Source organism: Eulemur rufifrons, chromosome 20 (genome assembly GCF_041146395.1).
Source record: "Eulemur rufifrons isolate Redbay chromosome 20, OSU_ERuf_1, whole genome shotgun sequence".
NCBI lineage: Eukaryota > Metazoa > Chordata > Mammalia > Primates > Lemuridae > Eulemur > Eulemur rufifrons.
This window is the reverse complement of record NC_091002.1, coordinates 2,993,462-3,019,629: the sequence shown is the minus strand read 5'-3', so window position 1 is coordinate 3,019,629 and position 26,168 is coordinate 2,993,462. Positions and strand designations below refer to the sequence as shown.

The window sequence follows — 26,168 nt, the reverse complement described above, 5'->3', positions numbered from 1 at the left end:
AACAGCACTTGGCACGCTGCATCAGAGAGTTTACAAAACAGTGTGGGGACAAGAGGGGCCTGCGAAGGCTTCATGGAGGCAGCTTTGGAGCTGGCACTCAGGGATCCTGCTGTCTGGAGAGGCAGTGAATGGTGCTCACGTAGTCCCATGTGTCCAGCCACACTCATGAGCATCCTGAGTGGGGCAGAGTCCCCAGCTTGGCAAGGCCCACAGTCTGAGGGGTGTGGGCAGGGGGCGGTGGTCAGGACACAGGCCAGAGCTGGACTGTGCAGGGTCCAGTCGCTGTCCCCACTCACCAGCTGGAGGTTCCTTCATCCTGCCCTCAGGGGCTGCCGGCCTCAGTGGGTGGGGCGGGAGGGTTGGCATTTGGGTAGGATCTGAGTGGTGCTGGAGAGAATTCTGCAGGGCTCTGGGAGTCCAGGGAGGTGGTGACCCAGGCAGGGCCATGGGAGGCTTCCTTCCCCTGCGGGAATATGGAGGGAGGTAGAGGCAGAGGGGTCCCGGCAGTGGGTCCAGCATGTGCACCAGCTGGCCCTGACCGAGGGCCAGCCTGGTGGGTGCCCCCAGTCCGCAGCCAGCCTTGCAACCTCCACCACGTTCTTCATCCTTCCATGCTTTGCTCAGTCCACAGCTAGTTACTGAGCAACTACTGTGTGCCTCATTCTGTCCTAGAAGCCTCGATGCTCTGGAGATCCAGGGCTCTCTCCTGGAGCTCGTATAGGCAACGAACACCATGAGATTAACATATGTATGTATTCAGTAGCAAGAAGTGTCCGGAATAACCTAAAACAGGAGAGGTGGGAGTAGTGGGAGTCGGGGTGACCCCTTAGGAAGGTGGTTGGCAGCAAAGGGCTTGGCGTAGGTGCCACGGAATGAGGATGAGGAAGCAGACCCTGGAGCCCTGGCAGAGCGTTCCAGGCATAGGGCTCAGCGTGGGTGACGGTGCCTGTTTGTCAGGGCCGAGGGAGGATGACCCGTCAGAGGTTGCTATGGGTTAGCCCTGTGGGCCAGGGGAGGATTGGGCTTGTGTTTTGGATACTACAGAGCTCTTGGAAGTTTTATTTTGGTTTTCTTGTATATTTTTCTTTGGTATTTATTTAGTGAATCATTTATATCAGTGTAGACTCATGGATACTTATTTTATACTTGAGATTATAATCCAGTACTACTTTGTTTATTTTGTTGCTCTGACTGTTCCAGCTTCGGCTGTTGGGGTCCCTTTCAGGTGGCTCCTGTGTCTCTTTGACCTGCCCCATCATTGTGGGTTTTTGGTGTTGTTGTTTTTAAGGAATTGGCTTATGTGCTTGTAGACGGGAAACCCGAAATATAGAGGGCAGGCCGGCAGGTAGGGTTGACCTTGCGTCTTGAGTCCCAAGGCAGCCTGATGGCAGAGCTCCTTCTTCCTCAGGGGACCGCAGTCTTTCTCTCAAGGCCTTCCACAGATCATGGACACATCTGCTTTCCTCAGAGTCTGCTGATGTAAATGTTAATCTCATTTAAAAAATACCTTCACAGCACCATCCAGACTGGTGTTTGACCAAATGACTGGCTACCGTGGCCCGGCCAAGTTGACCCACAAAATCAACCACCACAGAGGTTGAGAAATGAGCCCAGGGAAACACAGCTCATCACAGCTGATTTGGGACCCGTCCCTGACCCTTGCGACCCCAGGTCGCTGTCAGCATTAACCAGGGAGTTAGGGCAGCGTTGCCCCCGGGAGGGAGACTTGGCAGAGGCACTTTGTCCGTCACTGGGAAGATCCTGTTGAATTCTTAGGGTTCTGGATTTCTGGTCCTAAATGCATTAGGAAAAGACTCTGACTCCTGCCCCACAGCGAGGTGGACAGACGTCGACTGGTTGTCTGGTTTTGTTTCTATGACTGTGTTTGAAGGAAGGAGATGTTGAGCTTGTGCATTTGCCTAGGTTGGTTTTATTTGCCACTTTCCCTGCTGTTATAAGGAAGGATTTATCAATACCCAAGTGACATTGTAAAACTCCTCACCTAAAATTAATTTTAACATGTTGGTATGCTGTAAACAATGTGGTCTGGGGGAAATGTTGCTGTTTTCCATGGAAGCAGCTTGTGCATTGGAGACAATTCGGTTCTTCGGAGACTGGTAGTATCTAGAAAACAGACGGATCGTCAAGGGTTCCTGTGGAGTGTGGGTACTGCGTGCTTTTTGAAATGAAAAGGATGAAGAAAGCATTTTAAAGTGCTTTAAGAACACATTCCCTTGGTACATTTTACAAATAATGTTTTGATTGTTTGCTGATTAGACTCCGGTGGGATTGGCCTGGCATCCGCAGGGCACAGGCTCTGGCGCCAGGTCGGGGGTGAAGCTGGCACTGTCGCTTGGCAGCCCCTCATTCCGATGGGTCACTGGGATTGTCTTTGAGCCTTGGCTGCCTTGTGACAAAACGGAGGCGGGAGCCTGTCTCCTCCCTGGGACTGTGGGAAGTTAATGTGGGGATGGCCCCGGGCCGCAGCCCATGCTGGGTCTCAGGTCCACAGTGATGTCGCCCCCACACCCCAGACAGAAGCCTAGTCCATCTGCTCTAACCCAGAGTTCGTGGTAGGGGGGCACTGGAAATGTATTTCTGCTTTAAAATCTTTTCGCCCTTGGTGAGAGATGATTTCTGCTGGGGTGTTTAGTGACTGGTCCACTGGCCTTCCTCATACATCTGCCAGTTGGAAGGGGTGTCAACGGCTTGACGCTCCTCTCCAACATCTTCAGGTGTTTCCAACTTCCAGGAGACCAGTAGGAAAGATTCTAGGTGGGGTGCCCGGAGTGGGGAGCGATGGGAGGGTGGGACCCCCGAGGGGAAGGTCCCGGGTGCGGGGAGGCTGCCGCCGGGGCATGGCCGGCTCTCCAGGCCCGACCCTGACCCTGACTGGCTCTCTCGCCGCTTGGCTGCAGGTGGGCAAGCTGCGCGAGCGGCTGCAGGAGGCCAAGCTGGAGCGCGAGCAGGAGCAGCGGCGGCACACGGCCTACATCTCAGAGCTCAAGGCCAAGCTGCACGAGGAGAAGACCAAGGAACTGCAGGCGCTGCGCGAGGCGCTCATCCGGCAGCACGAGCAGGAGGCGGCGCGCACCGCCAAGATCAAGGAGGGCGAGCTGCAGCGGCTGCAGGCCACACTCAACGTGCTGCGCGACGGCGCGGCCGACAAGGTCAAGACCGCGCTGCTGGCCGACGCGCGCGAGGAGGCGCGCAGGGCCTTCGACGGCGAGCGCCTGCGGCTGCAGCAGGAGATCCTGGAGCTCAAGGCAGCGCGCAAGCAGGCCGAGGAGGCGCTCAGCAACTGCATGCAGGCCGACAAGACCAAGGCGGCCGACCTCCGCGCCGCCTACCAGGCGCACCAGGACGAGGTGCACCGCATCAAGCGCGAGTGCGAGCGCGACATCCGCAGGCTGGTACGTGCCGCGTCCCTCCCCAGCTCGCTCGCACGCACCTTCCTTTCGCAAGCAAGCGGGAAAAGCAAAAGCGGAGTCTTGAGGACCGACGGTGCTCTGGGCATTGTTCGAGACGCTGGGGTTTCTGGAGGTCCCTGCCGTCGTAGGTGTGGCAAGGCTCTGGGGCTGCAGGTCTCCTCTCTTGGTATGTGAACCTTGGCAGATCACAAACTGCTCAGAGCACGGTTTCCTCGCTTGTAAAGTGAGGTTAGTACACGACAGCTAGGCATGTTGTGGGAAAGCACGGTGGTGGCTACCAAAGCGCTGGGCATTTATGATTCATTTTATTTAAAGAGCGGTGAGCAGACTTCACCTGCAGGTAAGATGTGGTGCGTAGGGGCAGGACTACACAGCCTTCCTGCCTCAACAGCTAGGGGAGAACGTAAGTTGGAAGCGATCGTAGTTTTAAAGATATTGGAGAGCTGTGGAAGGTGGGGGCGAAATTCCCGAGGGAAGGGCTTGGGTGGGCTGAGAGTTGCTGGCTGCTTTCTTCCCTGGGGGCATCTGCTGCTTCCTAGTGTGGGCTGAGGATTGGGGTCCCCAAGTAAAAATACTCCATTGGGGATTAGAGAGATGAGGATGGCTTCTTGCCATCTCAGGGTTGGCGTGGAAGAATGGAAAACAGGGGCACCCCAAACCAGGCTAGCTTACTCCATAGAATGTCCACGGAATGCTGGGGTGGTAGGCGAGGTCAGTGAGCAGGGATGGAAAGGGGGATAGCAGCTCCCACAGCCTCAGCCGACGTGGCAGACAAAGCTCTCTAGAGGGACAGGCCGCCACGAGCACACAACCAGTCTGCTCCTCAAGGCGTTTGTCACACCTCGAACCTGTGTGGTGCAGGAGGCTAAAAAGTGAAGTAAGCTAAGATCCTCAGACCGGGTCAGACAACAACAGTGACATTACAAGGCATACATCTTAATTATGAGGGCAAGTTTAGATTGAGCGGAGAGAATGGGGAAAGCTGCACCATACGAACACTAACCAGAAGCAAAGCTGGTCTGGCTGTGTCAGCGTCAGACACTTTAAGGAAAGAAGTAATATTACAGATGCATAGGGACAATTCCTAATCAGGGGGTCAGTTCAGTAGCAATGTACTTAATTTTTTCTTTTATTCATTTTGAAATTTAGTTATTATCAAAACTAAAAAGAAAAATAGACAAACCCACAGTTGGGGATTGGACATACTTCTGTCAGAAAGCAATAGAATGTGCAGACAAAAAATGAATAAAGATATGCAAGATTTGAACAACACAATTAACCAGCTTGAACTAAACCGACAGGACACCCTATTCCAGCAGCTGCAGAATACTACTCTTTTCAAGGGGATGTGACACTTTATCAAAATAGACACATTTCAAAATTTGTGGGTTGTAAGTAGCCCTTAGAGGAAAACATTTTAGACAAAAAGAAGAAATGCTAGAAATGAAACACCTGAGTTTCCATCTCAAGAAGAAAGAAAGAGACCAGCACATTAAACTCCAGGAAAGCAGAATGAAGGAAATACAAAGAGCAAGAAAGATTGGAAAGAAGTCAATTAAGGAAAATCAACACATTCAATAGAAAATTAAAATTGATAAATTGATAAGCCCTGACAATACTGGTAAAGCAAACAAGGGACTGTAAGTCACCGATGAAGTGTCAGAGGGAGAGGCCGTGGGCCCTGCTGGCATTAACAGCATCGCGAGCAGCATTCGTCTATACACTTGAAACCGGGGTGACATGAGCAGGTCCCTTGAATAAGCACAACTTATCAAAACTGGCACTGCAAGAAATAGGAATGTGAGTCATCTATAGCTGTTAGAGAAATTAAACATGTAATTAATAATTTTCCCATAAAGAAAAGCCCAGACCTAGATGTCTTCACAGGTAAATTTATTCAAGTACTTAAGGAATAAATAAAACTAAACTCTTCCATAAAACAGAGAAACAGAAACATTACTCACTTATGAAACCAGTATAACTCTGATTCCAGAACCAATATTACAAGAAAAGAAAATTTTTGTATTACCTCTTATGAACAGATATAAGAATACTAATAAGATATTAACAAATCAAATCTAGCAATATATGGAAAGACTAGTAAGTCATGCCCAAGTTGGATTTATTCTAGGAATATAGTTTAGCATAATATTCTAAAATCAGTCACTATAATTCAACATAGTAGTACAATAAAGGAGGAAAAATTCATATGATCATCTTAATAGATGCAGAAAGATCACTTGATAAAATTCAACTTCATGATATAAATTCTCAGCAAACCAGGAGTAGAATGAAATTTTCCCTAATCTGATAAATGGTCTATCAAAAACCTATTACTGGCTGGGTTCAGTGGCTCATGCCTGTAATCCTAGACTTTGGGAGGTCAAGGTGGGAGGATTCCTTGAGCCTGGGAATTCAAGACCAGCCTGGGCAACATGTTGAGACCCTGTCTCTATAAAAAACTTAAAAAGCAAGGCATGGTGGGATGTGCTTGTGGTCCCAGCTACTCAGGAGACTGAGGCAGAAAGATCGCTTGAGCCCAGGAGTTGGAGGCTGTAATGAGCTATAATCACACCATTGCACTCTGCCTGGGTGACAGAGCAAGACCCTGCCTCTAAAAACAACAACAACAACAACAACAACAACAACAAAAATCCCTATGACTAACAACGTACACAATGGTGAAATATTGAACATTTCCCACCTGAGTTCAAGGCCAAAACGAGATGTGCACTATCACCACTTCTATTCAGCATTGCACAGGCTAGGATATCAAATACAAAAGACAATAAAAGAAAAGTTTTAAAGATTAGAGAAAAAGGAAAACTCATTATCTGTAGATGCTATGATTGTGATGTAGAAAACCCAAGAGACTTAGCTTATTCCTGCTGCTATAACAAAGTACCACAGATTGGGTAATTTTTAAATAATAGAAATTTATTTCTCACAATTCTGAAGGCTGGGAAGTCCAAGATCAAGGTGCTGGCAAGTTCAGTGTCTGTTGAGGGCCTCGTCTCTGCTTCTAAAGATGGTGCCTTGAATGTTGTGTCCCCATGTTGTGGAAAGGGCAGGAGGACAGCAGAGACCCAGCCAGCTCCCTTGCACCTCTTTTATGAGGTCATTAATCCCATTTGTAAGGGCTCTTTCCTCATGACTCAATCACCTCCTAATGGCCCTACTTCTTAAGACTGTCACATTGGTGATTAAGTTTCAACATAATGGATTTTGAGGGAACACATTCAGATCATAGCAAGACCTTACAAACTATTAGAATTAATAGTGAATTTATCAAAGTCTCTAGATACAAGGTAAGTACACAGAAATGGTTTCTATATACTCACAGTGAACAATTGGAAAGAAACTTTTAAAAAATATCAATTACAAAAGAGCACAAAAAATTCAGATACCTAGGAATAAACCTAACTAAAGTTGTGTAGGATGTCTACCCTAAAAACCATAAGACATTGCTGATAAAATAAAGGAGACTATCTTAGTCCGTTTTGCATTGCTATAAAGGAAATACTTGAGGCTGGGTAATTTATAAAGAAAAGAGGTTTATTTGGCTTATGGTTCTCCAGACTGTATAGGAAGCATGGAGCTGGTGTCCGCTTCTGGTGAGGGCTTCAGGGAGCTTTTACTCATGGTGGAAGGGGAAGGGTTAGCAGGTGTCACAGGGGGAGAGGAAGGGAGCAAGGGAGCGGGGAGGAGGTGCCCGCCTCTTTTGAACAATCAGATCTCAGTAGGCGCCAGTAGAGCAAGAACTTACTACCTCGAGGGCAGCAGCAAACTGGCCACGAGGGATCCACCCGCCATGACCCAGACACCTCCCACCAGGCCCCACCACCAACACTGGGAATCAAATTTTGACATGAGCTTTGGAGGGAAGGGAACAAATGCCCACACTATATCAGAGACCTAAATAAATGGAGAGAGATACCATTTTCGTAGATGAGAAGACTTAATCTATATGTAAGTTCTTCCATAATTGGTCTATAGATTCAGTGTACTCTATGACTAAAATCCCAGCAGACTCTTTGGTAGACGTTGGGAAGCAGATTCTAAATTTGATAAAAACAATTTAAAGGACATGGAATCACAATCTTGAAGAAGAAAAAAACTGGAGGTCTTGTACAACCTGTAAGAAAGCTTACTGCACAGCGGCAGCAATGGACACAGTGAGGCTGAGGATGGCAGGTCAGCGGGACAGGGAGTCCAGACACAGACCTATGCGTGTGTGGCCACTTGATTTAGGAAAATGAGAGCACCGCAGTTTACCGGGGAGAGGATGACTTTTCAGTAACCGGGGCTGGAACAGCGGGATGTCTGCAAGAAAAATTAGAACAGGAATACTGACCCTTATGCCACCCATAAAGATTGATTCACAGTGGGCCTTAGTTCTAAATGTAAAAAGTAAAACAATAGAGCTAGTAGTAGAAAACAAAACTATTTTCATGATCTTGAAGCAGCTAAATATTTCTTAAGCTATTTGCATGAATACACTATTCAGAAAGGGTTGTACATTGGACATGAAAGGATTTTTGTTTATCAAAGGACACCAATAAAGGAGATAAGGAAAACTACAGACTGGGAGAAGATATTCAGTACATATGCCACAAAGACCTGTTGTGCAGATTATAAAAATTACAAAACAATAAAAATAATTCAAAGAATTGGCAAAACCTTGAAAAGGGTATTTCAAAAACAGGATAAGTAAATGACTGAAAAATACATGAAAAGGTGCTCAACCTCATTGGTCATCAGGAAACCACAAATTTAAATTACAGGTAGATACTTCACATCCACTAGAACGACTGTAATAAAAAAACCATAGCAAGCGCTGGACAGGATGACATGGCTGGGGGGATCATAAAATGGTGTAGCCACTTTGATAAATGGTTTGGCAGTTTCTTAAAGAGTTAAACACAAATTTACCTACTGGCTCAGCAGTTCCACTCCTGAGTACCCACCGGAGAGAAATGAAAACACATGTCTATATAAAGACTTGTACGTGACTGTTCTTAGCAGTGTTGTTCATAATCAACGAGTGGAAACACCCCAGATATCCACCAATTGGTGAATGGATAAAATGTGGCGTATCCATATAATAGAATGCTATTGATTAATAAGAAGGAATGAAATGTTGATACACGCTACAGCATGGATGAACCTCAAAAACATTCTGAATGGTAGAAGCTAGACACAAAAGACCCTCCTATTCTCTGACTCCATTTATATGAAATGTCCTGAATAGTCGAGTAGAGACAGAAAGTGGGTTAGTGGCCGACTGGGGCCAGGGATGGGAGCAGGGATTAGCTGTACATGCGCAGGAGGGATCTTAGCGGGGTGGTGAACATGTTCTAAAACAGATTACAATGACGGTTGCACAACTTGGCAAATTTACTAACAATTGAAGATTTTATCATATATAAATTATGCCCTGAAGTGTTTAACATAACAAAAATTGGAAATCCAGGATATTTAAATAGCACTGATAAAAATTTAATGGTGGATCTTGTATTTGCATTTAAAAATAACCTGTATTTCTAAGAGGGAGAAAAGCTCACAGACAACTCTACATGACCACCAGGATGGCTAAATTTAAAAAGCTAACAGTGCCAAGAAATGACAAGGATGTGGAGCAACTGGAACTCTCATATATTATCTCATACATGAAAGTGCTACAAAATAAAACAAAACCTGTCAACTCAGAATTCCATATCTAGCAAAAACATTCTTTGAAAAATACAGGTGAAATAAAGACATTTTCAGATAAATGGAGGTAAGATGATTTCTCACTAGAGCCTATATCACCAGAAATGCTAAAGGAAGTTCCTAAGATGAAGGGAAATGATGCCAAATAGAAATTTAATTCTATAGGAAGGAAATGAAGAACATCAGAAATGGACAAATGGGAGTAAAGGTATGAGACTGTCTTTTTCTTAATTTCTTTAAAACACAAATGACTTTGAAGCAAAACACTAATTATATTGTGGGGTTTACAACACGCAGAAGTAAGTGTGTAAAACAGTATTACAAAGGATAGGAGTGTGTGGTTGGTGGGAAATGGACTTGGCACTCTGCAGAGTCCTTAAATCGTACCTGACATGATGCACGGCACTGTTAATTCAAGAAGACTGTGGCAAATTAAGGACTAAAAAGTAGCACAGAGAGGCACAGCTAAAAAGCTAATTAATAGAGGAACTAAAATGAGATACTGAAAATAAGCGTTTATTTATACTAAGAGAAGGTAGGGAAGAAGGATCAGAGAAAGAAAAACCAGATGGGACAAATAGAAAAGAGATGGCAAATGGCAGAATTGAAGAAATCATAGCAGTAGTTACATTAAATGTAAGTGGACTAAACCAATTAAAAAGCAGAAATTGACTGGATACAAAAGTCACACTTTAAAGCCCCACTTTCCCTAAAGTAAAAGAATAGGAAATATGCAGTGCAAACAGTAAACAACAGAATGGATACAGTTGTGTTCAGTCAATGGAATATTACATAATAATATGAAAGAATACATTTCTGACACACACATGAACGTGGATCAATTTCACAGCCCTAATGTCAGAACAAAAGCAAAGAAGATCAGCACAAAACCTGCATGCTGTGTGATTCCATTTATATGACGTTTGAGGGGGTAACGCTAATCCATGGCGCCATCCCCTCTGGGGATGGGGTTGATTAGGAGGGGAGGGGCCCGTCTTCTCAAGTGTTAAGAATGTTTCATATTTTGACCTGGGCGGTGGATGCATGAAGTGTGTACAGACACAGGCAGGCCCTGATTTGCATGTTACTGTGTTAAGTGAGACTCATGCATGTTAGAACCATGTTCTCAAACTCCAAACTCCCCGCTACACGCTCAAGCTCTCTCTGATTCAGTCACAGACTTGCTTTTCTGTCCTACCAATGTAAATGAGCCACAAAGCACAATTTCATTTTAATTATTCTTTCTGATTCCACAGAGAGAGCTTTCATAATCCCTAAAATATTCAAACAAGAACCTGCTTTCACAATCCCTAAAATATTCAAAGCAAAACAAGAAGCTGACACCCTGATACTGAGTGATCTTGATCAAAGGCAACCGGATTGCTTCCCCCCTGTCGCCTCGCAAGTGTCGGTCTGGCTTTTCCTGTGGCAACTTGATTGACTCACCACCATTTGTCAAATAATGATGAAAATTAACATTTCCCATTGCATTTATTGTTGCAAAATGGGGCATTGATGTGTAAAGCTTGCCCCGTCCTTACAGAGTTTTCTGAGGGTGGAAGTATATGTAGAGCCTTCTTAATCGAAAGATCCAAAGTCTGAATGCTTCAAAATCTATAACTTTCTGCATGTCGACATGATGGCACAAGTGGAAAATTCCGCACCTGACCTCTTGTGACAGGTTGCAGTCAAAATGCAGGCGTACAACACACAGGTTATTTAGCGTCTCCAAGGGAAAAAGATCTGTGCACACCAGATTCCCTCACACTGCATGCCCGTACGTTATTTTCTCACTGTGTTATTGGTATGTGTGACTAGTGTAAGAAATGATTGCTATGGGTAGCATATACATTCAGAGTCAGGAATTATGGTGATGCCACCCGACCACAGATGGGCCACATGGGTGGCTGAGATAGTGACACCTTTATTTTCTTATGGTTCAGTGTATGCAAACTTTGTTTCATGCACAAAATTATAAAAATATTGTGTAAAGTTACCTTCAGGCTATATGTACAAAGTGTATATGAAACAAATGAATTTCATGTTTAGACTTGGATCCTCTCCCCAAGATATCTCAGTATGTATATGCAAATATTCCGAAATCCAAAAAATTCCAAAACCTGAAACACTGCTGATATCAAGCCTTTTGGATAAGGGATACTCAACTCATACTCCTATTTTACAGGGTAAAATTTGAGTGGGAATTATATACTTTGTCTCAGGCCATTGATCCTCTTTAAAAACTCAATTACAAATGATGAATTAAAAGCAACATCCAGTGGGATCTGAAAATGAACTTCTGTTGTAATGATAAAGGCAAATATTACCCTACTCCCAGTTTCCCCAACCGAGTATTTGATGCACAGATGCCATGCAGGGAACTAGAACAATAAGGAGTGCAGATATAGAGGGGAAACATTCCTAAAACAATGTGGCAGAGGGTAAATATCCTCAATGTACAAAGAGTTTACCAAATTTATAAGAAAACACCTCAATTCATAATTAAACAATGGTAAGGCACCATTCACAAAGAAGAAAAGCAATGCCTATTAAACATAAAAATAAGTGCAGCCTCACCAGTCATGAAATTAAAACAGCAAGATACTACCATTTCCTATCAAATTAGCCAAGATTAACACAAAAAGGTCGGAGATAATTCAGGTGTCAAAGGGGAAGACAATGAGGTCCTTCTGCAGGTGGCTCTCTGCCTCCAGGTCTTTGCACAGGTACTTCCATGTCATTGGCCAGGAGCTCTCTGACCCCACCCCCATCTTTGCACGGCTGGCCTGACTCCTGTGACCCCTCTGCAGGGAGGCTTGGCCTGAGCACCGTCCAGACCAGCCCGAGTCACTGTCACACGCCACCCTTTCCCATCCTTGCCACAGCAATCTTCCTCATCTGATATTTTCATGTCTGTCTCTTAATTTGTTGCTTGTGTGTCTCCCCCTTCTGGGATGCAAGTTCCCCGAGGCCCGGGACTGGGTCTGTTTTGTGTTGTGCAGCCTCAGAGCCTGTGCACTGTGGTGCATGGGAGGGGACCCATGCCTCTGTGGAAGTACAGCTTTATGTGCCCTCCTGCCTTTAATGTGCTAATGCCACCGAAGGGAACATGCAGAAGCACACCCCGAATCCCACGTGTAGTCGGATCATACTGTGTGTGTTGTGCCGCTGGTCTGTCTGCGTTCACATTTGCTGTCAGGACAATGGATGGCATTTACGACAAGCCATAGGGACTTGGGAAAGCGGACATGTTATAAGGTGACAAGTGAGAAAAGAGGACGCACAGCTGTGCACACAGAGCTCCATCTTGCAGAGAAGTCGAATGGGGGGAGGCAGGCGACGGGCCGCAGAGGCTGTCTCTGGATGCTGAGGTCACGAGTAGTGTGTTTCCTTCTCTATTCGTGCTTGTATTTTTCATTTGCTAATGATGAGTGTGATTCTTTTTATAATGAAGGGAAAATTTTAGAAGAGTGCTGCTGTTGGGAAACAGTTTGAGAAGGCAGGAGAAGTCGAGCCACAGGCAATACTGGGCCTTGAGATCCCAAGTGGGCGAAGGCAGCTGACGGGCAGCCCACGCTGTGTGCCGGCGGCTCCTGAGACGTCCTGGGCGCAGAGGCTTGTTTTCAGTTTGTGTGTTCGGTGGTTCCCTGCCAAGGCTGCGTGCTGAGCCTCTGGGCTTGGGCTGTGTGCTCAGCATGGTTCCTCCTGTCAGCTGGGTAGCAGGAAGAGTGGCTGGTTTCTGGTCTGTGGCCCTTTCACATCTAACTTGTGGCAGCTGGGAGACAGAGGAGAGTGTTTTCCTTTTTTTTTGCCAGAAAATTATAGAAGAGAGGCCATATTTTTTCTGGTGCACTCCATTTGGTGAGCACCTGCTATGAGCTAGACCCTGGGCTAGCACAGATTTTTGGGGATTTTATTTTATGCTTTTATAAAACCATAATGGTTGTTTTTAAAACTCATGAATGGAGAGCATCATTCGTTCAGCACATGTTCCCTGGATGCCTGCTGGGCCAGTGTCCCCTGGCCTTGTCATCCTCAGGGAGCTGCCAGTCTAGCGTCTAGAATAGGTGACACCCCTCCCACGTGGTCAGTCCCGGCTCAGGTGGTGAAGGGCTCAGCCGAGGTAGCAGAGAGGAGGGAAGGCGGAGCCTCCCTGGGGGTGGGACTCTGCACAGGTTGACCAGACCTGTCGAGTGGTGGCGGAAGGGGGCCCAGGGTCAGGATGTGTGCTCCCGACCCCAGGAAGCCCCGTCTCCTTCTCCTTTGAGGAAAGTGCCCTGTTTCAAGTGAGAGACGATTTGTCTATACTTTTGGGGCATGGCAGCTATGCCTCCCCTTACAGGTGGACGTCATTCACTGTAATTGGGAGTTGTCTGTGATTCATGACCCCACACTTTAAGAGACAGCCACCCTTTATGTGGCGACTGTCTTGAATGGAATTTGATGGTGTTTGGAGCTCTTGCTTTGCCATTCTACGCAGTCCTCATCACCTGCCTTGGAAACAACAGCACATGCTCTTGACTTACTGCAGCAGGTGTGAAAACAGCAAATGTGCATTTCTCCTTATTCACCGTCTGATAAACGTCTCTCTGCTTCTGCTCTTCTCCATCTGATACCTGTCACTCCACAGGCGCATCTGTTGCCTGTGGAGACACGTGGAGGGTGGACTGCCTGTTTCATTTCCTTGCCAGCCAGTTGGATTAGAAATGCAAGAAGGCTTTCAGACGTGTGCTTACACATTAGGATGCCTCCTAAGGAAGGCAAGAAGAAAAGGTGGTTGTGGTCAACGTGGAGTGGCGACAGACACTCTGGTTTCTGGGCTCGTTCCTTAGATCAGTTAGGACCAGGTCTGGCTGTGTGCCATGGAGACTCCCAAATACACAGGGGCTGGGCTTGGAAGTCTTAGTTCTGTCTCTCCTGGAGTCTGGAGGTTGCAGTCAAGTTCTGGGGGCTGCACAGAGTTGTGAGGGACACAGGCCTCTCCCAGCTGTCCCCTCGGGGGCTCTGGGATGTGGCCCCTCATCCCCATGGAGCTCCAGACACCACACCTTTGTCCCAGGTTGGCAGTGGGCGGACAGGGGAAGAAGAGCGTAGGGTCTTCATCTGAGAATGCTTTTCTTTTAGGAGGTTGCACACAGCCCTGCTCTTTGGCCAGAACGCGGCTATAGAGGGGCTGGGAAACGTAGCTCTCGCGCTGCGTGCCCTGCAGCGCCTAACGGATCCCCGGGCGCTGCTCTGTTACTGTCCCAGGGCAGCCGTGGGACAGATTACCATGGACTGGGTGGCTTACAGCAAGGGAAACGCACTCTGTCACGGTTCTGGAGGCTGGACGCCCGCAGTCCAGTGTCAGCGGCGCCGTGCTCCCTCTGAAGGCTCCAGGGCCGGGTCCTTCCTGGCGTCTTCCAGTTCTGGTGGTGGCCGGCAGTCCTTGGCCTTCCGTGGCTCTCGGCGGCATCACTCCAGTCTCCGTTCTGCACGTGGCTTTCTTCCCAGGACGTCTGTATCTTGCCCTCTTCTTTTAAGGACACGGGTCAGTGGATTTAGGGCCCACCCTAATCGTCCTAATTGACATCTTCATTATGTCTGCAAAGGCCTTATTTCCAAGGTCACATTGTGACTTTCTGGGTCAACATGAATTTTGGGGGGCATTGTTCACCCCACTACGGGTACCAAGGAGGAGAGTGAGAATGGATGTTGGGGTCGTGGCCTCTGCTTCAGTCTTTGATCCCCCACACTTTGTGGTGAAGTGGAGCTCACCAAATTGTTCACACATCGGGGGGCTTGTTGGCAGCTGGCTGAGCGGTGGTTTCCACTGAGATGCACGTCTTGGGGGACCCGACTGCCAAGGAGGGACCAGACTCTGTTTCCATGGGGTAGAGGGGCCAGTGAGGGCTTGGAGAGGCCGACCTCAGTTTGGGTCTGTGTTCTGCTGGCTAGAGCATGGGCACTCTGCCCTCACCGCACCTCAGGCTTGTGTGTAACACGGGATCCATGGGGTCTGCCTTGACGGTCTTTTGGAGACTGAGTGAGAGAGTGTCTCTTAAGTACAAATCATACCTAGCTCGCACTAGCATGTAAGAGAGAAGTGATAGCCATCATTAAGTTTGTTGTTTTTTCCCAAACTCTCTGTCAATTAGGATTTTTTTGGTTGCAAGTGACAAAAATTGCACCTCAAACCAGCTTAAACCAGGAGAGTGTCGGCTCTTGTAACTGTGAAGCTGTAGGGTTAGCTGCAGGGACTGCTCCAGGGCCACTAGTGATGTCACCCAGGATCCGGGTGTGTCAGGCTCTGCCCTGCCTTGTGCTGCGTTGTTCTCAGGCTGCGGGTGCTCACGCTGTGCTGGTGAGGTGCCACCACAGTGCCAGACCCCACATCCTCCCGTCCAAGTACTAACCAGGCCCGGCCCTGCTTAGCTTAGCGTCTGAGATCAGATGCGATCGGGGTGGTATGGCCGTAGACCAGACCCCACATCCTTACACCGCACAGCCCAGAGTTTCCCAGCTCCTAAGGAAAAGCAGGAGGGTCCTAGAGGCCCTCTTCAGGCCATTGGCTCTGATTGGGTCGCATGTCCATCCCCGGGTCGGTGACTTTTAGGGACAGGGGATGCAGGTGGCATGAGGCAGTCAGTGACTGCCCTGGAATGTGGACCAGTTTCAGTGCTGTCCCTCTCCTAAGCCACATGCTGACACTGAGAATGTGGGAGAAGGGGAAGTGTGTGCTGGGAGGGAACTGAGGAATGTCCTGCACACCTGGTGAGCAGTTCCGGAAGCTCGGGAAGCTCCGTGTCAGTGATTCACCACTTTGTCGGGGTGCTGGGGGCTTGGGGGCGAGGATCACTAAGAGCTCAACTTGGGAGCCGGACGTGAAGTCAGCACATCTTGAGAGTGCCCGGCATTAGCTGTGTGAGCTTGGCCAGTCTCTTAACCTCGGGAACCTTTGGACTCTCGCTGGGAAAATAGAACCGTCTAGATGGCGTTGGCTCCAGAATGTATTCTGCATTGTGGATGCCACGTCTGCTCGTCGAGAATACTCTCTAGGCACCTTTTCCATGGCGGTTGGGGTGTGAGCCCTCTGCTCTCCTTTACCAGGATAACGGTGCTCTCCTAGGTTGGGAATGTGGGGTCCCGGAGATGCCGTGCTTGCCGTGGTGCTGCTTTCTCCGGGGGACTGGTGGGAGGCAGAGCTGGGTGCTGAGGGGGACAGCCTCGAACCCCCCCGCCCTGGCTGAGCAGGCTGTTAACTTGCAACACCCCCGGCTGCTGCTGCTGGCTGCCTTCGCTTTAATTCGCCTTTCTTCCCTCCTAGCGGTAATCATGCTGGAAGCTCCTCCAGTATTTGCTTATTTATTGCATTTATTGTCTGCCTCTCCCTCCAGTATGGAAGCCCCCAGGGCAGGGAACCCGATCTGTTTCCCAGCACCTGTTGGTGGCTCGGCTCAGTACCTGCTGAATGAACGGAAGCATGCCTGAGGGGTTTAAATTAATGAACTCCTTCGTCAAACGTTCTTACTGCTTCTGGGGTGGCATGACATTGGCAACAGTGTTTTCAGCGTCTTTAAGGATTCTTCCTGACAGCGAGGTGGTGCTCCTACCTTCCGGAGTTTGCGCTACTCTGGGCACTTGGGGTTTGGCCAGAGCAGGTGGGCGGTGGGTCACCCCCCGGGGGCACAGTGGGCACATCCCGTGGCTGCTTGCAGAGAAAGTGCACTGGCACCTGCTGGGCCCGAGTGTGCTGGGTGGCGGGTGGAGAGCATCCTTTTGTCTTCCACAGAAGGTGCCTCAGAGAGCTCCTAAGTACTGATACAAATTAGTACCTGGTTCACGGCTAGCACGTAAGAGGGAAGTGGGAGCCATGTCAGGTTTGTTGTTCTTTCTGAACTGTGTCAACTAGAATTCTTTGATTGCAAGTGACAGAAATTCCACATCAGAACTGTGACACTGAAGCACTTGGCAGGAAGACTTCCCAGTCTGGAATTTGGGGGTAACAATTCCCTCCTTTTCTAATCTCACTGATTTTTTAAAATCAGTTTTTAGTGGTCTGCTTTTGAAGTAAGACAGGCTCGTGTTACCGAGGGGCTGAAGGCACTGATGGGGGCAGCTGACACGCGGGATGCGCCCAGCGTGCCGGGCACCGTGCTGCGCTCCCCGTCGTCGGTCACAGCCCCCTTGCAGTCGGACAGGGCTGGTTCTGAAGTCTTGTAAGTGTCGGGGAGGTGGCCCAGCCTGCCCAAGGTCACACAGCAAGCGAGGGGGGGACGCTTCCCTCACTCCTGTCTTCCGCCAGAACAGGCTCTTAACCAGCGTTCTCGGCCGTGGCCATCTGTGTCTGAATTCGAGCAGCAGGATTTAGGACCAAGAGTTTGAGATTTTAATCAACTTAAATGTAACACACTCTAGTAGTACTGACTGACAAGAGCATTTGTCTTAGTTTCCTATGGCTGCCTTAACAAGTGACCACAAATTTTGTGGCTTAAAATGACAGAAATTTATTCTCTTACAGTTCTGAAAGCCAGAAGATTTATATCAAGGAGTACGTATGGCCATGCTTCCTCCTAAGGCTCTCGAGGAGGATCTTTCCTTGCCCCTTCCAGCTTCTGGGGTTGCTGGCAAACCTTGATGTTCCTGGCTTGTGGCTGCAGCATTCCAATCTCTGCCTCCATCTTCACGTAGCCTTTCCTGTCTGTGTGTGGCTTCTCCTCTTAGAAGGACACCAGTCATAAGGGCCCAGCCTATTCCAGTGCGACTTTATCTTAACTAATTGCATCTGCACTGACCCTAGCTCCAGATAAAGTCACATTCTGAAGTTCCAGGAAGGTCATGGACTTGGGGGATACCATTCAACCCTGTGCAGTGCCCTTACCGGGGCATCCAGAAAAAGTCCAAGTGGATGACCTGGGGCCGAAGCCTCCTCTGTACACTTCTCTTGGTGTTGCTTCCTTGGTGTCACCTTGTGTTCAGGCTGTGTCCCCTCTCTGACATTCCCAGGGAAGGCTAGAAAAGACTGCGCTGGGGGTGAGCTGGGGATTAAGTTCAAGTTTGTATGGGGAGAGTCTGAGTTCCCTTCGAGATCAGCAGGAGGTGCCAAGCAACCCGTTGGTTCTGTGACTCGGAGCCCAGAGAGAAGCCAGGCCTGGGGGTGCACATTTGTATTCAGTTGCATATGGTGAGGGAAATGCCACGGGGGAGACGCGGCTGCCCAGGGAAAGGACGCAGGGTGAGAAGAGACCCAAACGTTGGAAACTCCGGGTTTAATGGCGGTCTGTAAAGAAGATAGAAACTGAGAAGTCACCGTGGACAGGGAGAGGTAGCAGGGAAGGTCACAGAGGGGAAGGGCAGGATCAGGTGCCGGAGAGGAGTTGAGGGTGGGGACAGAAAGCTGCCCCGTGGGAGTGTGGCCAGGAACACGGGCAGCCTTGCAGGAGCTGTCTGGGCGGTAGAGTGGGGCTGTGACCAGACAGGAAAGGGTGGGTGACCTGGGGGAGACAGGGCTTGGGGGAGAACAGCTGACTCTGCAAGGACACTGAGCTGGGAGGGAACAGGCGGGGAGGCCAGGGCAGATGGAGGTTTTATTTATTTTATTTCATTTATTTCATTTATTTTATTTTATTTCATTAAGGTGAGAGAGGCATGAGCACAGATAAATGTCAGTGTAAGTGTTGGGTGAATATATAGATGCTTGAACCTGTGGCCGGCTCCTCTGCCCTGAGGGGATGTCTTAGTCCATTCGGTGTTACCATAAAGGAATGCCTGAGGCTGGGTAGTTTGTAAGGAAAAGAGGTTTATTTGACTCACATATAGAAACAGCATGGTGCTGGCATCTGCTCCTGGTGAGGCCTCAGGGAACTTCTAATCAAAGCGGAAGGCGAAGGAGGGCTGGCACCGCGTGCTGAGAGAAGGAGCAAGAGCGAGGGCAGGAGGTGCCAGGCTCTTTGTAACAATGAGATCTCCCAGTAACTAACAGAGAACTCACTCCTTGGGGAGGGTGCCCAGCCATTCATGAAGGACCCACGGTGACCCAAGCACCTCTCACCTCCAACACCAGGATCGGATTTCAACACCAGAGTCAGGGCCAGATGTCCAAACTCTGTCCCTGGAGGGGAGTGGTGCCTGGGCCTCGGGCTGAGTTACTCTGCGTCCCAGCTTTGCTCTTATCAGCTGGCCAGGGCGAGGGAGCTGCTTTGACCTCTTCCTGGGCCCAAGGCCTGGAGCAGGGGAGGAATTTCCCTGGTCACGAGCCCCTGTGATTGGTGGCGGCTTCTTCTCTTTTTCAGATGGATGAGATCAAAGGGAAAGACCGGGTGATTCTGGCCTTGGAGAAGGAACTTGGCGTGCAGGCCGGGCAGACCCAGAAGCTGCTTCTGCAGAAAGAGGCTTTGGACGAGCAGCTGGTTCAGGTCAAGGAGGCTGAGCGGCACCACAGCAGCCCCAAGAGGGAGCTGCCACCTGGGATCGGGGACATGGCGGAGCTCATGGGCGCACAGGTGAGGGCAGGGGCACACAGCCAGCCGTCCTTCCTCCCTCCTCTGGCTCCTCGCCTGCCCGGCGTCCCCTCTTCCGCCCGTCTGTCTGCTGTCCATGCCCTCCTCTCTCCTGTCTCTTGTCCTTTCCCCGTTTCCTGACTGTCACTATGTGCCAGGCTCAGCGCTTGGCGCTGAGAACACAGGGGCGCAGAACTCGCTGCCTCTGCCTGCTGTGCCCTCGAGCTTCTGAGAAGACAGAAACGGAGACGTCAGAGCAGGGTACCCAGGGGAGCGCAGACAGGGCCCCTCTCATGACAGGAAGTGGTTGGAAGTCAGAGTCCTGCAAGATGAGTAGGGCCAAGGCGAGTGCAAGGGCAAGGGCAATAGCTTGGTACTGTTAACTAAAAAGATATTAATGAAGTTTACACTTTATTTCTCATCAAGGGTAGCAACCTGCTGGGCAGCTGGTCCAACAGGTTGGGAAGCGGAGCCAGGCCAGAAACCAGACACAAGTACTTCAGAGAAGAGACAAAAGGGAAAAGGATTTTATACTGAGAGTGGCAGTCAAATGTACATAGTCAATAAGCTATAGGAGGAGTCATGAATATTCATGAAGGGAAATCACGTACATGTAACTGTGTTTCTCTCTCCCTTCCCATCATGGCTGGGAACTCAGTTTTAAGATATCTCTGGGGTCTCCTTGGCTGAGAGGGGTCCATTCAGTTAGCAGAGGGCTTAGGATTTTATTTTTGGTTCACAATCCCCCGCTTTGGCCAAGATGTGCCAGGAGCAGTAGCGGTGGCCAAAGTGTATTTTGTCCCATCGTAGATGGTTGGGAGGCTGTTTGCCCTGGATCTGTCTAGGCCCAGGAGAGGTTTATAAGCTTACAGCCAATTAAACGTTTTGGGCCAGACAGGACTAGGAGTAGACAGGCACTCATTAATGCCTTAAAGCATTTTAAGCAATATAATTGAAAATCAAAAGCCAGAAACATGGTTATAAAAGGAACTTATCTGTAAGTATCGAGTTATTTTAGTCTAGGTTTTAGGTACAGACTTACTAGTTATATAAGCATAAGTATTTTGTTAAGACCATTCTTTTCCTTAAATTGGCCCCTCACAGTCTCACGTACCTCCCTGTTCCTCGAGAGTCCCTGGGCCTGGGGGGACGGTCTGTCTGTGGAGTGACAGGGCGCTGGGCTGGAAACGAATCAGGCCCGATGGGTTTCAGGCGGGAAAGATCTGTAGTCTTCACTGAATCGTGTCTGGTCTCCAGGATGCCGTGACTCTCGTTTTCTTGGAAGTGAAATGAGAGCTAAGTAGCACTGATAATTTGACAATTGAAGAAGCAGAAGAATTTGGGTATCAAATTGGAAAAAGGAACCTATTCCATTAGGGAGTCAAATAAAAATGTCATAAGGAAAATTATAACTGGTTATTTTTCTTTAGTGGTCAAGAATTAACCAGAATTTAGTCCAAACTTCGGACAAATAATAAAAAACTTAAAAACAAAAGGACACCAGAATCTAGAGGCTCAAAACTAAAAATACAAGTTTGTCATTAAGAATGGAACAAGTTTGTAATCCTAGCACTCTGGGAGGCCGAGGTGGGCGGATCGTTTGAGCTCAGGAGTTCGAGACCAGCCTGAGCAAGAGCGAGACCCCATCTCTACTAAAAATAGAAAGAAATTATATGGACAGCTAAAAATATATATAGAAAAAATTAGCCGGGCATGGTGGTGCATGCCTGTAGTCCCAGCTACTCGGGAGGCTGAGACAGGAGGATCCCTTGAGCTCAGGAGTTTGAGGTTGCTGTGAGCTAGGCTGACGCCACGGCACTCACTCTAGCCTGGGCAACAGAGTGAGACTCTGTCTCAAAAAAAAAAAAAAAAAAAAAAGAATGGAACAAGTAAAACAATACATATTGTTTAATATGTCTGAGCCCTTTGTAATACAAAAAGTCTCATGTGCCACTCATAGGTGGAAGGAGATAGGAAATTAAAGGTCCTTTAAGGCTTGAAAGCAGAAAAACAGGTTTTGGGGGGGAGAGAGAGAGGAGAGAGAGAGAGAGAAATTCTTGACTAGTTAGCAAAGGTGGTCTCCTTACATAAACGAAGCTCTGCAGGCAATAGTTCTCAGAGAGACTAGATGGCAGATGTTACTTTTCAGATTTTTAGAGGTAGAAATTCTTAAATTCTTTTTTTTTTTCATAAAAGGCCGTTTTGCGGCAGTCATTTTTAAAATATGTTAAAGAAATATACATTGGGGCCAAACATGTTTAATCCCTTTAGTCTATTTTGAAGCTAAAAGTTTCACATATTAAAAGCCAAACTGATAGTTTGGGAGAAATTTGGGTTAGAGTTTGTTAGAGATAGATAGAGTGAGAGAAAAAGAAACAAATTGTGATAACGAGGCAACTGTGTTCCATTCCAGGAGCAAATATCATAGAGGAATTTTTAGACAGAAGGGAAAAAAACAAAGGCCAACATTTGGAGCAATTTTTTTTAAACTAGTTGAGAAGAAAGAACAATTGTTTAGGAGCAGAGGTGGAAGGAGAGGTAAGGAAAAAGGAAAGAGTCGACTCTAAATATTTTGCATGTTCCATTTTTTTTTTGTCTCTTTTAATTTTAAATCACCCTCTTTAAGGGAGGCTCAATCCCATCTGGAAAACTTGAAATACCAGTTATAGCATTTTCTTCATTATTCTGGGAGGTTTGATAGCCTCTTTGTTTTAATTGAACACGCAGGTAATTTAGGGATCTCTTAAGATTTTATTGTGGCTGGCAAAGCTTTAAGTCATTTTAGGTTAAATTTCAAACATGTATAAAAATTTTTTTTTTTTTTAAGCATGTTAGTGACTAATGTCTCTGATGACAGTGGATCAGAGACCATTTTCTTAGAATGTGAGTTTTTGTAATTGTACTTACCTCTATGAGTATGTCCTCCCCAAGTGCTGGAACATGAGGGTCTTCATAAACCCTACGGACCAGCTGCATCTAACTAGTTCCTCCCCAAACCAGGACCTGCAGAACATTCCCTCAGGGTTGGAAATGGAGGGAACCAGGGAACATGGAGTAGCCCCTCCTAAGCAGAGGGCTCAAAGGACATTGCCCTCCTGGCTCTGGAATGGAGGGACTTGGAGCTGGGGAGGAATGAAGGGAAGGGGTAGAGAGAAATAAAGTCTCTGAGATCTTTGTCTTAAAAGTGGGAGATCTTGGATCCAGGAGAGCTTACCTGAGTTTCTCCCACCGAGGTCAGGGAGACAGTGAGCTATCAGTGGGCTCACACAGACAGTGCGTTGACCTCCAGTCGTGCTGGGGGAAACTGGGGTCTCCCTGGGTCCCTTCGTGGTTGCCGTTTGTTAACTAAAAAAAAAATATTAGCGAGGTTTCTACTCTGGAAAAAGGAGAGCTTTATTTCTCATTAAGGGTAGCAACCCACTGGGTGGCCATTCCAACAGGTTGGAAGGCTGAGCCCCAGCCAGAAGCCAGGCACATGCGCTTCAAAGAAGAGACAAAAGGGAGTAGGATTTTATACTGAGTGGGGTAGTCAAATGTACACATTTAACAAGCTATAGGAGTCATGAATATTCATGAAGGGAAATCATATGCTTGTAATTGTGCTTTATCTCTCTCTTCCCGTCATGGCTGGGAACTCAGTTTTAAGGTATTTCTAGGGTCTTCTTGGCTGAGAGGGGTCCATTAAGTTACAGAGGGCTTAGGACTTTAGTTTCAGTTCGTAGTACTTGATAAAGACACAGAGGAGGCTGAAGCAGAATGTATTCATTCATTCATTTGGTATTTGAGTGTCTGTTACGAATTGTATGTGCTGGACACTGTATTAGGTGCCAGCATTTCAGTGTTGAGCAAGACCAACCCAGGGTCCCTGTCCTGCAGGAATGTGTTAGCACGTCCTGGGAACCGTGAGTGGTGTGTGATGGGCCTTTGTAAGAGACGCAGGGTGGGCAGAGCTCAACGCAAGGTCCCCAGGGAGCCACCGAAGGGTCTGAAGTGTCAGTGCCTCTGAGATGAAGTCTTCCCGCCACTGTGCAGCGGGGCTTGGAGTGTTCCCCTCCTTGCTGTGTGGCATACGGTCCCCTTAATAAAGATCTCACCTGTTTTGCCATCATGTGACTTTTCTGGAAGGCTCTATGGAGTGCTTTGAATCATTTCAGCTTCTTCAAAGTACATTTTTATCTTGCCTTTTTTTAGGATCAACATATGGATGAGCGAGATGTAAGGCGATTTCAACTAAAAATTGCTGAACTGAATTCGGTGATACGGAAGCTGGAAGACAGAAATACCCTCTTGGCAGATGAGAGGAATGAACTGGTAATCAGCGCCCCAGACAGATGGTGCCTTGTAGACGCAAGGCAGGGCCCACAAAGCATGCCTTCAACAGAACGTTAATGCAGAGGCCTCTGGTTTTCTGTGCTTGCCTTCTTATTTCTTTTTGATTGAAAATCTCGCACAAGCTTATTGAAGAAATCTGTTACTGCCCTTTGTTTCTGCAGGACTTTATGGTTATCAAACAACTGTAGAATTTCAGTGAGGAGTGTGGAAAGGATGTTCATTGCAATGTTGTTTACAATAGCAGCCAAAAACCAAAGACAAAAAACCCAATTGTTGAATACTAAAGTATCGGTCAGAGTAACTGTGGAATATTTATACAGTGAATTTTATGCAGTCTTTAAGATTGATGACGTAGACCATATTTAATTGACATGGAAATTCGTTCACAGTAAATTAAATGATAAAAGCAGTTATAGAACAAAAATACACTGTCATCATCCTGGATGTTGGAAGTTGTTCTTCTAGGTGGCATGATTATGGATAATTTTCATTTTTGCTTATCTGTTTACTTTCTTTTGCATAAAACTTGATACACATCTAATTTTAAAAATAATGAACACGGATTTCTGGTTAAAAAAGATCGCCAATAAAAATAGCAATTTCATGAATATTTGAAAAAATGGGTACTGAAAAGTGTAAATAAGTATCACCTCTTCATAGTTTTGATAGGATCAAAATAAGTTCATTTCCTTCCAGTATTTTTAAAGGCATATTTTATATGGCTTTATCAGCCTGTACGTGTAATATTATGTCTCCACTTTTTATTTAAATACTCATGAACTGCAAAATAGCTTGCTGAGAGGATTAGGGAAAACACAGGCTGCTAGCAACAGTTCAGACTACACTGAAGTAGTTAAAAGTAGGAATTGGTAAGTTTGCCAGCACTTCAGTCTTGTTTTTTTGCAGAGACAGGGTCTCGCTCTGTCACCCAGGCTGGAGTACAGTGGTGCTATCATAGCTCACTGCAGCCTCGAACTCCTGGGCTAAAGTGATCCTCCTGCCTCAGCCTCCCAAGTAGCAAGGACTATATTGTGCCACTGTGCCCAGCTAAGTTTAAAAAATTTTTTTTTTTGTAGAGACAGGGTCTTATTATGTTGCCCGGGCCAGTCTTGAACTCCTCCTGCCGTAGCCTCCCAAAGTGCTGGGATTCCAAGACTTGAGCCATTGCACCTGGGCGCAGTCATAAAATCATGAGATAATCCTGTTAGTTTGGGTGGTTCTTACATGTTTTCAATGCTTCTGTAAACATATCGACATCCACCAGGAGACTTTTTGTTTTATCTCATGGTTATAAAATGGTTTTTCCCCTTTGCATTGTTCTACGTGCTTTTTGCACCCGATTCAGTCACAGCACTCCCCGCCGATGCAGCCCTCCCTGCGAAGTGATGCTTGGAGACCCGCCTTTGTCTTCTCAAAGGCTGCGGCGTCCTGCAGTGTGGCTGTCCCCCGTTCAGCCATTCCGCTCCTGGGGATATTTAGGTTCCTTCAGATTTCTTTGCTGTTACAACAGTGAGACATGGAAGACACTACCTGTCTTTACTAACTTGAACTTTTATTTCTGTGGGGTAATTTCTAGTAGAATGCTGGAGTCACATGGTACATTTTATGTTTCAGCGGATACCATCAGAATATCTTACCTTGACTTTTATAGCCTGGAGACTCCAGAGTCAGTCCTTTGTGTTTGATTCTTGGTTCTAGCACTTTCTTTGTGACTTTGAGCACATTGCCTCATCTCTTTGGGCTTGGTTCTTTGTCTATGAAATGGGTTTGGGGACGGTTCCCCTCCTGGGGTCGTGGTGAGAGTGAAATGAGAGAGAGTGTGGGGAGGGGTCAGTGCTGTTTCGGGCTGGTGGCAGCCTGTGCTGCTGGGCGGCGGTTGTGACACTGATGGGCACTTAAGTTGTTCCTAGTTCCTGTCCATTAAAACAGCCCTGCGAGGACTCCCACTTGCACTCGATTCTCACCGCAAGCCTAGGAGGCGGCAGCTGTCATTATCCTCATTTATAGATGAGGAAACTGAGGCCAGGAACTTGCCCATGGTCGTGCAGCTAGAAAATGAATGTGTCTCCAAGGACACTGTCCTCAGAAGGAAAAGGCACGAGTGCCTCTAATTGTGCAGGTCCCCGGGTTCCTCCTCCTCGTCCCCCACCACTGTGGTTTCTCATCAGTCTCTGTCTTGCTGATCTGGCCTCCACACATCAGTACAGGCAATAAA

The 26,168-nt window shown here is 47.5% G+C and overlaps 1 protein-coding gene across 2 annotated transcripts in view; it reads left to right on the top strand.

The window, feature by feature from the left end:
- JAKMIP1 (janus kinase and microtubule interacting protein 1) overlaps nt 1-26,168 on the top strand; it is a 147,277-nt gene that overhangs the window by 72,043 nt on the left and 49,066 nt on the right. The window contains exons 3-5 of one of the 2 annotated variants that reach the window (XM_069495869.1): nt 2,919-3,413; nt 19,415-19,624; nt 23,813-23,932. In XM_069495869.1, coding sequence (XP_069351970.1) covers nt 2,919-3,413; nt 19,415-19,624; nt 23,813-23,932 — 825 coding nt within the window. The remainder of the gene's footprint in view (nt 1-2,918; nt 3,414-19,414; nt 19,625-23,812; nt 23,933-26,168) is intronic. The other variant, XM_069495870.1, reaches the window with a different exon arrangement.